Genomic DNA, 15,617 nt, shown 5'->3' with positions numbered 1-15,617 from the left:
TCCTATACATATGTATATTTGGAAAAGCTTCCATATATATACATATATATATTATATATATATGTGTATATATTATATATATATGTGTATATATTATATATATATGTGTATATATTATATATATATGTGTGTATATATAAATCCTTTCCTACATTGTGTGCATAAAAAGGTTTAAGGGCTGCCGTGAACCACACGTAAGCTCTCTCTTTCTCTCTCTCTTTGTGTCTGTGTCTCCTTTGAAAAGAGAGATGGGCTCACTTATACATACATACATACATACATACATACATACATTATACATACATACATACATACATATACATACATACTTGGGTTGGTTGCCACGTGTGAGAGGCTAGCTACATGTGTGCCCCCCCCTTCTCTCTGTCTTCCTCTCCATCTCTCTATTTAAACATCTCTTCTCCCCATCTCAGACCTTTTCTTCCTCCCTCCATCCCATTGAAACCTCTCTCTCTCTCTGTCTCTCTCTCTCTGCTTCTCCCTTAACCTTCTCCTCTCCCTCCCTCCCCCACTCTGCCCCTCCATAGCCAGATCTTCAGCGCAGAAAACAAATTCAAAAAAGAAGGAATTGTATGTATGTATCACTCTTCTGCCCCCCCCTTTCTCTTATTTTTCTTTTGTTATGATTAATGTTCTGATGGCTTCTTAAATAATTCTCAACAATAAAAGCAATACAACCAAGGCACTAATCCATTTATTTTTTTAATTTACTCCATTCTTGGAGCATCCATGTCAGTAGTTTCTCCAATGTCCCTCCCTGTAAAGCATAATGATAAGTCTCTATTCTCAGTCCTGTTTTTTAATGTGCTCTTTTCAATACCCTAATGAGCTCTGCTCCTATTATGATCTTTGTATTGCATTTTGTTTAAGATTCAATTGTATTGGGCATTTTTTTAATGCCGTTAATGATCTCTATTCTGATCGTATTCCATTATTGTCTCTTTGCTGCATTTTCAAGTATTTTTAATGGTTTCTCTAATGATTCTGATATCCTAATGGGCTCTGTTTCTATCTTGATTTTTTTTTTATGTTTGCCGTTTCTAATTTTTTCCGATTTTATTTGGCTCTTTTTTGTGACCCTTGATGAGCATGGGCAATGTTCTGATTATGATTCGTCGTTGTCTCTCGATTACATTTTTTGTATGTCTTTATAATGATTTCTCTAACTGCATTCTGATTATGACTAATGGTGTTTATTGCTGTTGCATTCTGAAGCCTTAATGTAAACGGGCTCTGTTCGGATTATGATGAGACACGAATGTCTATTTCCATTTCTTTTTCTTACCTATGATATTTGTTCTGATTATGGATGATTGATTATCATGTTTTTCTTTGTTATTTCATACTTTCGTGATTTTCAATGGGAATATCTCCTTTATCATCTCTTTTCCATATATAGAGTTTCGAAAATGCTAGTGAGAAGCATTTGTCTCTGTTTTTAACAAAATCTATTTCTTTTCTGCAGCCTAAAATCATTTCGATCCTGTAGGAGAACGTGAAAAGAAAATCGTGAATATAACAAGTATATTAACTGTAAAAAAAGAAGAAGAAAAACAAAACAAAGCGAAATCTACTGTTGGGTTGTTAGAATGGCATTTGGTTCAAAGGACAACAGACTCATTACAGATGCTTCAGTAATAAATCCGTCGAGGTTCAATACAAGGGTAACAAATTCACCTTTACAAATATGTCCAGTGAACTCTGGGTCTAGCTATCCATATTCAAAGATATGGCTTGGTCATGGGCAGAATAATCTAGGACTTGTTAATGGATGGTTAGATGCCATGAAAGCATCGTCACCACCTTCTCGGTATGTCAAAGGAGATCCATTTGACAGCACAAGTGTAGATCCGCAGTACCGAACATGGATTGTGAGTCTCCAATTTCTCTTATTTCATGTTCTCAACCGTTTTTTTATCTCGCAAATTAGAATGTTCCCCATGTCATGTGTAAGGGCTGTATTTTCAATGTTTTAAGAAAATGCACCTTTTTTAACAATAGTTTTAACACCTAAAAGGTTTTGCTCACCATGTTTCCTATTGCCATTTGGAGAGTCTCACCTTCTCTACTTTTTAAGGTCATGATCTATAAGAGTTGTATACACAATTATCTAAATGCATATTCCTTAGCAATACTCTAATGGCTAAATCTTTACTCGTAATGCTACGTCGTAACGGTTCTTATGATAAATATAGTTGTATATACATTCATTGGAATGCACATTTCTTAATGATGCTGTAATGTCCACAAGGTTTATTCACAATGTGTCATCTGATACAATCTATGAGGTTTGTATATGCAACGTTTTAAATTTCTTAACACTACCTTAAATGTCTAAAAGATTTACTTAGGACGTTCCCCCATAATGTTTCCTATTGCTATTTGTGAGTCAGGGCTCCTACTATTTCCACAATATTTTACTATCTAAGAGATTTGGTTACAATGTTCCCTATGTATGATCTATAACAGTTGCTTATACAATAGTTTAAATGCAGTTTTCTTAGCAATGGTATCAGCCATTACTATTTGTGAGAGCTGCATTCTACTATTTCCACAGTACTTTTAATGCTGAAAAGGTCTCCTATGATATGTAAAGGTTGTTTATATATATGAATTGATCTAAATGTACCTATATCAACAATATCATCAAGCTAATGATTGAACCTTAAGTTTTAATCTCCATTTGCTCTTGTGTTTGTATATATACAAGCAGCAAAAACACCCATCTGCCTTACATAAGTTCGATCAAATTCTTGAAGTCGTCAAAGGCAAACAGATTGTCATGTTTCTGGATTATGATGGAACATTATCACCTATTGTTCAAGATCCTGAGAAGGCTATAATGTCTGAATCAGTAAGTGAATTTTCACTATCCTTAGAAGAATTCAGTCTTCATGGCATTTTTATGTGCCCTCTAAATAAATTGAATATGTTTCTGACTTCTTTCAGATGAGAAGAGCTGTTAAGAACATTGCATCATGCTTTCCTACTGCCATTATATCTGGAAGATGCAGGGAAAAGGTAAAATTCCTTGCACATTAGCTTTACTGTTTTTTTCTGGTAGTTGGTTAGCTACATGAGTATGTGAACTGTATCGGAAACCCTATATTTTGAAATTGAATTCTTTTTTATGGTGTTAAGTGTTGGAAAACACCATAACCTACAGTTTAGGACCCTTTCCTTGTTGTTTAACTCTTTCTTTCTCTCTCTCTCTCTCTCTCTCTCACACACACACACGTGAATTTGTTTTTTTCTACTTTTGTAGGTTTTTGAGTTTGTGGGCTTACGCGAGCTATATTATGCTGGTAGCCATGGAATGGATATAATGGGTCCTTGTGAGGGTCCTTATAGTACGAAGACTAATGGGCAGAATAATCTAGAGGGAAAGGTCTGTTACCTGATCTGTTCTATTCTATAACATTGTCATGCATGGAAATAAAAAAATTGAATGCAAGTTCTTGTACTATTTATAATTAGAGAAGTGGTTTTGCAGGGGAATGATGTGCTTTTTCAACCTGCTAGGGAGTTCAAACCTACAATGGATGAGGTAAGCCTACACATATGAAGTAAGATATTTGTGTGTTATGTAATGCATATGTGCAGATGGATGTGAGGTTTGTTAGTTAGTATACATATATGTATATTGATGTTGGCATTATCATCATTGTAGGTGTTTGAAATTCTTCAAGGTATTGTTAAACATGTCAATGGAGCAAAGATTGAGAACAACAAATTTTGTGTTTCTGTGCACTTCCGATGTGTGGAAGAAGAGGTATGGTTTTTCAAACTCTAAAAAACTGGTGATATATCCAAGTTTTAAAGTTTTTGATTAGGGGCTAGCATCAAATGTACATTGTATCAATTTCTATAATATAAGGTTTCTTATGAGTTTCTTTCTTTTTGTAAATCCACTAAACATTAAGCCAATATTTTCATAGGATTGGCATGCTCTTGCAAAGGAAGTTCAGGAAGTGATGCAGTCATTTCCCACTTTACGTTTAACACAAGGCCGAAAGGTAAAATATATGAAATGAACAGTGTTGTTATATGTGCGCATATGACTATTGCCTTCTTTCTTTAATATTGGCACAATTTTGCAGGTTTTGGAAATTCGGCCATCCATTGCTTGGGACAAAGGAAAAGCTTTGGAGTTTATACTGAATGCTCTAGGTAAACATTGAGTAATAAAAACTCTTTTTTAAAGCAAATGTATGCCAAAAGATTGAATAGTGATCAAAGGTGCTCAACAAAAACATCCTCTAATTTAGGTTTAGGAGACCGAACAGATATTTTCCCTATCTATATTGGGGATGATCGCACGGATGAAGATGCATTTAAAGTAAGTAATTTTTGTTAGTCTCCTGTCAATTGAATTCATTACTGAATATTCTGAGGACGAAGTTACGGATCTACAACTAACAAGTCATTTTGAATTTTCCTATTGGACTGAAGGTACTGAACCATACAAGTGGACTTGGAATCCTAGTTTCAACGTCAGCCAAAGAAACAAATGCTTTGAGCAGCTTACGTGATCCTTCAGAGGTTAGCGGTGTTCCTGTACTCATGCTGTCTTGATTTTTGTTTATCTTCCATCTCGATGGTGACTTAGCATGTATGAAGTTACAACATATATGAATGAACATATACAACCCTAAACCCTAATCTGGCATCCTTGTGGATGCTTAGAGTGTGTAGCTTATATGAAAGAACAAAGTTTCATTAGAAGCTAATTGCTCATTAGTACATGTGTTGCCCTGTGTTAAACCCATTGTTATTCTTGCAGGTTTTAGAGTTTCTCGAATGTCTTGTGAGATGGAAGCAGAGGCATGATCATAACTCTGCCTTAACGTCCACATGATTGTACAAGGCGCAAGCTTTGAAAAGAGAAAGTGATCATATAGTTTAACACACCCGAAGGCTATATTTCTTGTATAGAATCAGGTATTAACAGTTTCTAGAAAAAGAAGCTGGGTTGTTTTATAGAAGGAATAGGGGCCTAATGAGGGCCATTTTGAGAGAGGATCAATATATATATGATTCGTTTTTTCGGATCAACATATATATGATTTTTTTCAGGGCACAGGTAATAGTGGAAAACCAGCATATCATTCATTCTTTAGGCATCATTCTTTCACATTTTCTCTTTGGAAATCATAACCAGAAATAAAGTGAAGCCATGTGAAGATAAAATATACAGCATTTCTCAACCATACAAACAAAACATACAAGTTTAGGATCTCCTTAGGTTTTCAATTAGGTTTTTCTTCTTTTTTCTCTTTCTAAAACAATTATGCATTTCGTGCTGAAAGCACAAGTGGGGAAACTCCCCAATTGTAATCCCTCTGTTTTTAGTTTATATTTAAACAGAATCAGATTGTGTCATAAGATACACCCCATCTCAAAGTGCATTTTTGAGCCATTTTGTACATGTTCTTATATGTTGTATTTGGAATACATAGGGAAACAACCATTAATGTATTATGGCATGGATGCAAGCTTATGGCATTTGCCAACTACAAAAGAGATATAGTAAGAGTATGTAATTGAGCGTAAAGCAAAAATGATAACATTTGTAAATTCAACATCTTTGAAGATTTTCATTGGGTTTGATAGAATTTTCTTCCAGATATTATAAATTCATAGAATTTGATACTGTCAGTATGCTAGAGAATGCCATCATGCACAACCTTGACAAGCCAGCACTATGCTCAAATATTCAGATGAAAATATGATGCTGTGCATGCCTTAGATATGAATCAGGTACTGAGCAATTGGGAGGAGCATGTAATCTAGGAAAAAGACAGGCATAATCGATGCTAGATCCATTAGCAACATGATGTTTTATCATAAGACTGATGGAAGGAAAAAAGCTCAATTCATTCAATAAAATAAAATTCTCCACAAGATCGGAAAATAACCAAGGAAATGAATGTTGAAACAAGATTAACCTGTTAAACAATCTCTATAACCATAGCAACACATAATTACCAGAAGAACAAACACGTCACTTGAACAAATTTGCTCACGCTTTTGTCTTCAGTAGTACATTCTGTGCTAGAGATACACAACATAAAGGAGGAACTACAATGAACAAAAACTTTTAGCAATTGGAAAGCCTTTCAATGGAATTTGGCAATCCAAAGTCAATTGCGTTCACCCATTCCCACTACAAAGCTCCCCAAGAATTTTTTTACAACGTGTTTGCAGCTTTTACTATGCATGTGTTGAAGCAACAATGTGCAATAACCCTCACTTCCCAATGTAGTATCTGAGCTCAATATACAGCACGAAGGAGTTAATGAAGGGAATAGGCATCCGATATTTTCTTAACAAGAATACATAAAATTAATGATAAATGGGATATTGCACTACACTATCTCGGACCAGATAGTTCTACTGCATGAAGATTATCAACAGAGTCCACTATCCAATCACTTCTATGAGGAATGAGTTCAACCTCTTGACTACGCACAACTTCTACCTTTTGCCATTCTTCCCACCTCTCAGCCAAACCATCACCTTCAAGCATTCGGACAACTTCTGACATTTTAGGTCTATCCATAGGTGAACTTTGTGTGCAAAGCAAGGCAACCTGAATTAATTGTTCGACTTCATGCGTCTCATAATTTGACTTCAAGTCAGGATCCACAAGCATATCAATTTTCCGTTCTCGAAGCAAACCTTTAACCTATATTCCAAAGCAGCAAATATCAAATGGGCAGGTATGGTGCAGCACTACTGGTATATCAAAAAATGATATAAAACTACTTAAATTTTTCAAGAGTTAGATAGAGCAAACACTTCTATTAGAGTGTGTATGATATGATGTGAATAACATATAAGCATACCCAGTCCAGAAGCATGACATCATCGTCATTCGCAAGGCGAGCAAGGTCAAATGCCCGTTGTCCAGTGATAAGCTCCAATAACATAATTCCAAATCCAAACACATCAGTTTTCTCTGATGACTTTCCTGTCGAGAGATACTCAGGTGCAATGTGACCAATGGTACCACGCACTGCTGTTGTTACATGTGTATCCTTATAATCCATGAGTTTCGCAAGCCCGAAATCTCCAACAACAGCCTCAAATTCTTCATCTAAAAGAATGTTGGCAGCCTTCACATCTCGATGAATAATTTTCGGATCGCAATGATCATGTAGGTATGAAAGACCCCTGGCCGAACCTAGCGCTATTGTCTTTCGGGTTGGCCAATTCAACGGCGACTCTCCAGGATTCCTGTCTGCAAAGTACTTATAAATCCACAAGTCAATTCTTAACATAAAAATAAAAATAAAAACTAGCACGTTAAAAAAGATTTCATTACCAATGAAGTTCAAATATCATTTATTTGTGCTATTTTTACACATTGTAGAGGGTGAGTAGCCCAACATAAAAATGCCCTGAGTTTTACCACCAATGAAGTCATATGCTGCAAATTGAGAGAATGGAAAGTTCTTACCTCGCAACCGTGAAGATACACTTCCGTTTGGCATATAGGGATAGACAAGAAGCCTCTCTGTTGGAGTCATACAAAAGCCTCTTAATCTGAGAAGGTTCCTGTGGACTGCCATGCTTATCATTTCCACTTCAGTCTGAAACTGCAATTCCCCACCTGGACTACGCTCCTCTTTTAACCTCTTCACAGCAACCAGGGTGCCGTCGGCGAGACGCCCTTTATATACTTTACCAAACCCACCTCTACCTAATATGTTTCTGTTATTGAAATTATCTGTAGCCACTTGAAGCTCCCGTAATGAGAACCGTTTCAACTGCCCCAAGTGCACTTCAGGATCTTCTTCAGCTGCGCATAAAACAGAAAAAAAAAACCGTATCTGCATGCATGCATGTACGTACGCACGTGTGGGTATGGATGGATGGATGTGCTGTCCCTTAAGTAGCTAGCTGACAATCTTATGCATTTTGATTTCCAAGGAATTTTTAACATTAGAAAAAACCTTTAGAGCTATGTTTTAAAACTTCAGTTAGTGATGACTTCATTATCACTACAATTAAGTGGTGGACAGGTTTCTAATGTTAAAAATTCCCATTCTTATGAAGTCATTAGCAAGTTCGAGGAAGAACAAATTTATATTGCTGGAAATGTAACTCATTGCCAGATGCAATATCCCACAAGTTTATCTTGATGTGCCATATTCCTCGTGACTAAATAATGCTGGGAATGTAACTACTTGTGAGATGCAATATAGTATGAATTTGTCTCCATCTTCATTAATATTAAGTACATTGTTGAATCTCTTCCTTAGATTGCTCGAAAAATATTATATGAGTAAGTATGTGCGATTTCCATACACCATGCACCAGTGAGGTGGGTGCTTTGTACCTGGCACATCGAAGAAGTGTTCCTGAGGCCTTCGTCTTCGCCACCATGCAAATCCAATTGCAGGAACAGCAAAAATCAATGCAGCTCCAGCAGCAACTCCACCTGCTATGGCACCTGTACTTGAACTAGATTGTTTTCCTGCATCATAATTAGGTCAAGAAATTGAATCACATGCTAATTTTTGGCCGAAAGGTTGGAAACAATTCATGAAAACCCTGCAATGAGCCCTCAATGACTTAATCATATCAAGATTTTAAGCTGAAAACTTAGCAAAAAATGGCATCCCCAGAATGTCCCCTATAAGAGATTTAGCATGTATAAAATTGTGTGAAAAAATGACGAATATGAGGTAACCCCTCATGAGTCCACATACATTACTAAGTTGCCAAACAGAAAACAATACAGATGCTGGGTCTACTTATAATCACCATTATTCTGTTCATTGGAAGGGCTCGGAGGTGGTTGAAATGGCGGTGGAGGAGGAAATGGCGGTTGGCCGGGACATGGTTTACCCACTACAGACCCACAAAGGAGGCTGTTGCCAGCAAAACTGCCATTCACACAAATTCATTCATTAAGCGTTACACAACTTCCATACGCAATCGATATTAGAAGAGTTAGATAACTGCCATATACACGCATGAACTATTCCAATGAGTGACTACTGAATATGAATTACACTAACTTAAGCCAATGTCAGATTAAGCTAGAAAAGTGTACCTGATTGGAGTGAAAAGAGAAAAGGAGCCATTTGTAGGAACAGAGCCAGATAAATTGTTGTTGGAGAGATCACTGAAACCAGCTTCAAAATAAATAAAACATACACGATATGCAGAGGAAAAGAACTACTCAATCATGAATATAGCATTCCAAAATACAATTATTGGACCACAAACACACACACACACACGTACATACGCATGCATGCATTCAAACTTTCAAGAACTTCAATAATATTAGTGTAGTGCTCGTGAGCTAATTTAGGGTTTTAAGGTTTAAAATATAGTGTTTACACGGTCTTGGGTACTTACAGTACTTGAAGAGCAGTAACACCAGTCAATGATAAAGGAATTTGGCCTGTCAAGGTATTGTTGTTCAATCTCCTGTACAAGCATATAAACAGAAAACCAAGGTTGGATTTGGATTATTAAGTTGTTAGCCAACAGTAGAGCTTTGAGAAGTTGTTTCAGTTAAGAAAGCATTTCTTACAGAAAACGGAGATGGTTTAGCTTTCCCAATGTATCAGGTATTTGTCCAGAGAACTTGTTTTGATACAAGTCAAGGCTGACTAGATCAGACAAGTTACCCAGCTCTTTTGGGATTTCTCCACTAATATTATTGCTATACAGCTCCCTGCAAAATATATTAGGATACACAAATCTCTCTATCTCTTCTCTCCTTGCAATATTTCGAGACTTTCTTAAGCCTAAACCAAGTGAAAACTTACGTGATGGGACAAACTTATAGAAAAAAATACTATTTATCGGTCTTTAAGATCTGTCACATAACACACTATAACTATCGTTTATTAAAATAATATTTATGTTTGCATAGGTAGTGCCTACGTTCACCCCATGAGCGGAATCATAATGGTTATATTGTATCCATTCATTGTTCACATACCCTTTAAGGGGTTTCCCTGATGTAAATAGGAGTTGTTTGTTTCTTACCTTTCCTTATTTTCTGTTTCTCTCTGCAATACAAGCATCAGTATATATGTTGAACTCTCCAATTTTTCTGTTATGATAAGTCACTATATATGCTGTCCTTGACCATTAGTAGGTATGTTTTCACACTATATAAAAACGACCCCAAATTTCTCACAGCTTCCAACTTGTCAAAACTTTGAAACCCTCATGACGGATCAAGCTTGTTTTTCCACTTTCCCATTCTATACACTGCACTACATATTTTGAAGTTTCAAAATTTGTGCCATTATTATACTGTGCTATATATGTTGTGGTTTGATAACTTATAAGCCGTAGGTCGATAGATAGACATCAATGCAGCAAATGGAAATGGTGCCCTCATTAAGTAAACATAAATACTAATAGCTACTGGACTGCACACCATGGATGGGGTTTAATAGAACTTAGTTAGCCAGAGTTCTTAGTATATACAACTTACAGGTATTGAAGAAATGTAAGATCACCCAGATCAGATACTAAGTTGCCTGATAATTGAGCATTTCCAAGGTCACTGTTCATGGAGAAGAATAACAGAATAAGTGGCATCTCGGTTTTCAGCAATGATATATGCCATTATAAGAAAGGTACTTACACTCTGATAACATTGTTATTGGTATTGCAAGTTACATGGAACCACGTGCATGGATTCACAAGAGTAGGATCCCAACTCTGAAGCACATTGCTCGGATCATCAAGAGCTTGCCTCAGATTATGCAATGCATCACCTACATTGCATGTAAAGAATTAATATCAATCATTGCAATGCATTTTTTCTGTAATAAATAACTGACAAATACAAAATAAAAATCCTATTTATCACTTCTCCATGGCTACATAGAAATCAAGTATGGCATTTAGATGACATCAATTATAAGGCCTTCGAATTTCGGTTACATGTTATTTGATCCAAATTTGTTGATACAATGTATGAGCAGGTTTGGCTGACATATCTTACACGCTATTTCAACCATTTTCAATACACTTTTTACATGTGGTTTTGCGTTGGAGCATAAAACACCAAGTGAAACCACTTTTCCAATTGTTAATTAGCTAAATATTAGAGAACACGGTTGAAAACATCAACCATTTCTCCAAGCAGGAATAGATATACTCCATTGAGACACAGCAAGCATGTGAAGATTGCCTGACTGGAAACCCTGGATGTCTTGTTGACTATAATGCAATTAGCTACGTCTTGGGGGAGGGAGGGGGGTGTCACCACATTCGTGTTGCTTCATCACAAATGTAGAGACACTGAAAATATCATCATACAAGCTCTCAGACAAAGGAATTGGCACCATGATCAACTTTGCTCACAACTTTTGTTTTCACCCACCCGAATAAACAATCCAAGCAGATAAGCAAATCAAGGCAGATAAGTATTTTTTTAGATATAACATTAGATTGAAAGGAGTTAAGCAGCAAAGGTGCTTTCTCTTCTTTTTTCAGGACCTCTTTATATTACTAGTGGGAAAACTCGAGGTGGTGGAAAGACCCACAAAAGTACTAATATACAATGCTGTGCTCAAAAGCACTCAAAGACTATTTGAAAGTTGTCAAGGGAAGCATCATTGAGGACAATGTGGCAAAGATTGCCAAACAGAGCGTTTGAAGAACAGGAATTCATCTGGGGGAAAATGGTACATTGCAGGCGTACAATCTCTTCAACCTTTCATGTTGAAATCCTAAATATTTTAGGGTTCTTAGGCAAAAAATCAAAGGCTGGCTTGACACTTCCATATCAAAATGTTCGTTTTCCAGACTGCAATAGACATTGAGCAGTTGCTAATGCATGATAGCATACTCACATGAAATCAGAAGTTTTTTTGAAAAAACAAAAAAGAAACGTCAGAAACTTCCATACCAGAATGGTGGGAATTCAAAATGCCTTCATTTGGAAAATGTAACCCTAAAATTTTCTCAGATCTGGAGCTAATTTAAGAAGCGAGAGAGGGAGAGAACGAGCATTGGAGGAACATACATTCTATTTTAATGAATGTAGAAAGAGGCAGACGGACAGACATTACCTTCTGAGTTGCAAGAGACTCTGTAAAAAAACTGAAAGAGAAGTTGTAAAAACAGGATGAATGAAAGCGGCATGGTGCGGAAACGCCGAACGTCTGCTTTCCCTGGGAGCATTCTCTCTGATGTCCTCTCTCTCTCTCTCTCTCTCTAGTAGTAGCAGTGGTAGTAACAGAGTAGCAAAGCTTAAGAGGAAGGCATATCTACGCTAGAGAGAGAAGAGAAATATCTTCCTCCTCCTCTTCTTCTTCTTCTTCTTCTTCTTCTTCTTCTTCTTCTTCTTCTGCTTCTACTTCTGCTTCTGCTTCTCCTCCTCCTTTTCGAAGCTGCTATTTTTTTCTTCTTCCTTCTCTTTCTTTTTCCTTCTTCTGCTTCTTTCTTTCTTTCGTCTCCTTCACAGTCCACTCGCTCAAAACCCTCTCTCTCTCTCTCTCTCTCTCTCTCTCTCTCACTCTTGCAACTGAGCGCTCTCTCACTCTCTCATTCTCTCTCTGAAAACCAGAGTCTCTCTCCTCGCCAGCTGCTATCCCTCTTCTTTCTGTCTTCAGGAACAGAGTCTACCTTTTCGTAGCTCTGCTCACTCTCTCTCTAAATCTACTCTCTCTCTCTTCCCTCTCTCTTCTCTCTCTCTCTTCTCTCTCTCTTCCCTCTCTCTTCCCTCTCTCTTCCCTCTCTCTCTCTCTTCTCTCTCTCTTCTCTCTCTCTTGCTGCTCTCTGCCACCTGCTCTCTGCCCAACCCACGCACGCTCTCCACTGGTGGCCCAAAACCGTGGTTTTTGGTCATGTCCGGTTTCCGGTAATCATTTGCCCTGGAAAAAAATTTCCAACCTTTGACCAAATATCTCTCTTGTAGAAAGATTGGAGGAGACTTGACCTTCTTACAAGTCCACGTCCCTCATACAATAGAATTAGGGTTATCTCGCACGTGCTTCTCCCGTCAACTGAGACCCTCATACAATAGAATTAGGGTTATCTCGCACGTGCTTCTGCCCCTGGGAACCCAATCTTCGCTCCCCTAGGGACCAAAACTCCCCCCCCCCCCCCTTTGCAACTTTCCTATCTTGCTACCATTGAAACCCTCGGTGTTTGGCTTAGGCTTGGGGGCCATTCACTGCCCCTGAGTGGGCTTTTTCTTCTTCTTCTTCTTCTTGCACTAAATCATTCGTTGGACCGTGGAGTGCTTCGTCACAGGCTCCGCATTCGAGACATGCATGTAACCCAATGTATCTTCGTCCTTGTGACTTTGATAAACCACCTTGATGGGAACTCGTGTTTATGCAGCATAAAACCACCGGATGACGAAATTTGTGAGGCAATAATGGTTGGTTGTGTTGATAAGATTGTGTGTCAAAGTTCTCCTTTGACAAATGTATGGGGGGGCTTTACCCATTTTCAACCTAAGCACCCTATTGGAACCCCGTGAAGATGTGGCACATAGGCATTCGATTAGGATAATGTGATATTTTCGTGTAAATTCATACTCTTCCATGCATGTGAAAGATGAGTAGTAAAATACTATCTTATACAACGACTCAAAGGAAATATGCGTGCACAAGCCATGGCTTGGGGGGGTTGCCACATGTAACTTGGAAATGTCAAAAGACAATGTCCACAATCTTATCTCCATTGTAGTTTTTCTAAATTTGCATTGGATATGGTACTCAATTGTAGTGCCTTTATTGTGTTCAATGCTCACAATTTGTAAAAACGGAACTTCTACAAGCATTTATTGCCTTTTCTTCCTCTCGAACATAGGAATCTCAAACGAGAATATTAGGATATGTTTATTGTTCTTTCTTATCAATTTTTATTTTATCATAAAGAGATGGATTCGGCTTGGTCTTAAATCAGTTCACCTCAATCCTTAATTCAATAACAAATTTGGATATTAGATAGGAGAGTCTTTGCGATTGTGATATTTTTTTGAGTGGGAGTTCAAAACCCATGACAAATGCCAGATGGCATATTAAAGCTTCTTAATAGCATTTACGATGTCAACGTGCACAAGCTCAAGGATCTAAACTAACATGCCACTTTCATCCTAATCATTGCTTTAGAAAGCAATTGTCTAAGAGAAAATGATGATGATATATTACCATTCATGAGGGTCTACCATGCCCCATGGAACCTGAACCGACATTCATTACAAAGCATCCATACATATAGATGGGGGTTCTATTTAAATGATGGAACAAAGTTTGTTTCCTAGATTCACGATTTGAATCTTCCACGAGATTGGTTTTTGTAGTCACGTGGATGAGTAAAATGAGCATTCCCTACCATAGTTAGCAATAAGTTCCATCTCCATTTTGAGTTCTCACAAGGCAGTACATTGTAGGAATACTTGAAAATCGTGTTTGGCATTCTCATATGCAAGGTGTTATGAAAGTGATGCACTCTCTTTTATTGTTGGTATGTCCACAAGGATACAAAATACAATATCCAAGAGGTTTGAAACCATGGAAAATGTGTGTGTGTGTGTGTGTGAGAGAGAGAGAGAGAGAGAGAGAAAATACAAACATCCCCAAGGATACAAAATACAATGTCCACGTGGAGAACAAATATGATTTGTTGGTCAAACCCAAGGGGGTGGGGGAAGAGAGAGAGAGAGAGAGAATACAATCTATAGGATGGGCAGAGCACTACGACGAGAGAGAAAGATAAATTATAGACATCCACAAGATGATCAAAGTCTATCTAGGGGGTTGGTCACACCCATGATGATGTAAACTACCAAATTAATAGTTAGAGAGAGAATTATGATATATGAATGCCATAATACCGTGACAATTATTCCCGACCATAGAATCGAGTTACATTGAGGATGGGCATTTCAATGTGCAAATGTAGAATTGAGTCAATGTCTTGAAGATCAACAAGGGGAATTGGAATGTCACTCAAATATGTAATGATATTAGCACATGGAATAATTTTCAACGTTTACTCACATATAAAGCTTACAATTTTTACTTTGTTGACTAAGCAAGGTTCTTAATAAAATCAACTTACAAAGTATAAGCATGGTACATTGATTAAGTGTCTAATCAACAAAAGATGCAAAAAAAAAACTTGTGACTATGGCACACAAACATCCCCTTATGAAATTGATATAGTGGTCGAGAATGAATGTCACTCATTCATTTTGAAGAAAAAAAACCTATGTATTGTTTTTAGCTCCAACCAAGCATCACATCTAGAGGTTTGGAAGATTTGGCTCTTGCTCAACATAATAGTGGTGCAAAAAATTTGCACTACAAACATTTGTCGTTTTTGGCTTGAGGGAATCACTAAATTAATTGCTTTGAGAAAAGCTTGGAGCCAAATTAATGTACCTAAAGGTATGTCATGGGTATAATTTTATAAACAATATAAACTCAATAAAGAAGTAAAATCGTAACTAAACTTTTAAAACCCTGCAATTATGAAATTATTATGGCTTCATAGTTTGTTCCAATAAACTACGGGTTATTCTTATGATAGAGTAGAGTACAATGCAAAATGTTGAGCAAGCCAAAGTTACAGATATCACACATGATTTCCAA

General features: G+C 37.1%; 2 protein-coding genes across 2 annotated transcripts; one reads left to right on the top strand and one right to left on the bottom strand.

Annotated features, from left to right (window-relative positions):
• The first annotated feature begins 540 nt into the window (after window positions 1-540).
• On the top strand, window positions 541-5,410 carry LOC147869854 (putative trehalose-phosphate phosphatase H). The gene is made up of 12 exons (XM_087333931.1): window positions 541-599; window positions 1,487-1,892; window positions 2,735-2,875; window positions 2,971-3,042; window positions 3,287-3,409; window positions 3,515-3,568; window positions 3,692-3,793; window positions 3,960-4,037; window positions 4,122-4,191; window positions 4,290-4,360; window positions 4,474-4,563; window positions 4,805-5,410. Exons 2-12 carry the CDS (start codon window positions 1,611-1,613, stop codon window positions 4,877-4,879), a joined length of 1,158 nt encoding a protein of 385 aa, XP_087190057.1. The 5' UTR covers window positions 541-599; window positions 1,487-1,610; the 3' UTR covers window positions 4,880-5,410.
• Window positions 5,411-6,014: 604 nt separating this feature from the next.
• LOC147869853 (LRR receptor kinase BAK1-like) lies at window positions 6,015-12,476 on the bottom strand. The gene is made up of 11 exons (XM_087333923.1): window positions 12,081-12,476; window positions 10,646-10,778; window positions 10,493-10,564; window positions 9,575-9,718; window positions 9,397-9,468; window positions 9,086-9,157; window positions 8,794-8,915; window positions 8,366-8,503; window positions 7,484-7,825; window positions 6,870-7,264; window positions 6,015-6,709 (listed from the first exon to the last, which is right to left on the bottom strand). Exons 1-11 carry the CDS (start codon window positions 12,190-12,192, stop codon window positions 6,395-6,397), a joined length of 1,917 nt encoding a protein of 638 aa, XP_087190049.1. The 5' UTR covers window positions 12,193-12,476; the 3' UTR covers window positions 6,015-6,394.
• Window positions 12,477-15,617: the final 3,141 nt, after the last annotated feature.

The sequence above is a fragment of the Azolla caroliniana genome, unplaced genomic scaffold, assembly GCF_043228905.1.
Source record: "Azolla caroliniana isolate FFs.n. ecotype wild unplaced genomic scaffold, voAzoCaro1.0.p SCAF_1, whole genome shotgun sequence".
Taxonomy (NCBI): domain Eukaryota; kingdom Viridiplantae; phylum Streptophyta; class Polypodiopsida; order Salviniales; family Salviniaceae; genus Azolla; species Azolla caroliniana.
This window is presented reverse-complemented; position numbering and strand designations above follow the sequence as displayed.

Coding starts and splice junctions, on each gene's coding strand:
- LOC147869854 (XM_087333931.1), top strand. CDS start 1,611: ATGGCATTTGGTTCAAAGGACAACAGACTCATTACAGATGCTTCAGTA. Junction 1,893..2,734: donor CGCAGTACCGAACATGGATT/GTGAGTCTCCAA, acceptor ATATACAAGCAG/CAAAAACACCCATCTGCCTT. Junction 2,876..2,970: donor AGGCTATAATGTCTGAATCA/GTAAGTGAATTT, acceptor GACTTCTTTCAG/ATGAGAAGAGCTGTTAAGAA.
- LOC147869853 (XM_087333923.1), bottom strand. CDS start 12,192: ATGCTCCCAGGGAAAGCAGACGTTCGGCGTTTCCGCACCATGCCGCTT. Junction 10,779..12,080: donor AGTCTCTTGCAACTCAGAAG/GTAATGTCTGTC, acceptor CATGCAATGTAG/GTGATGCATTGCATAATCTG. Junction 9,469..9,574: donor CTAAACCATCTCCGTTTTCT/GTAAGAAATGCT, acceptor ATGCTTGTACAG/GAGATTGAACAACAATACCT.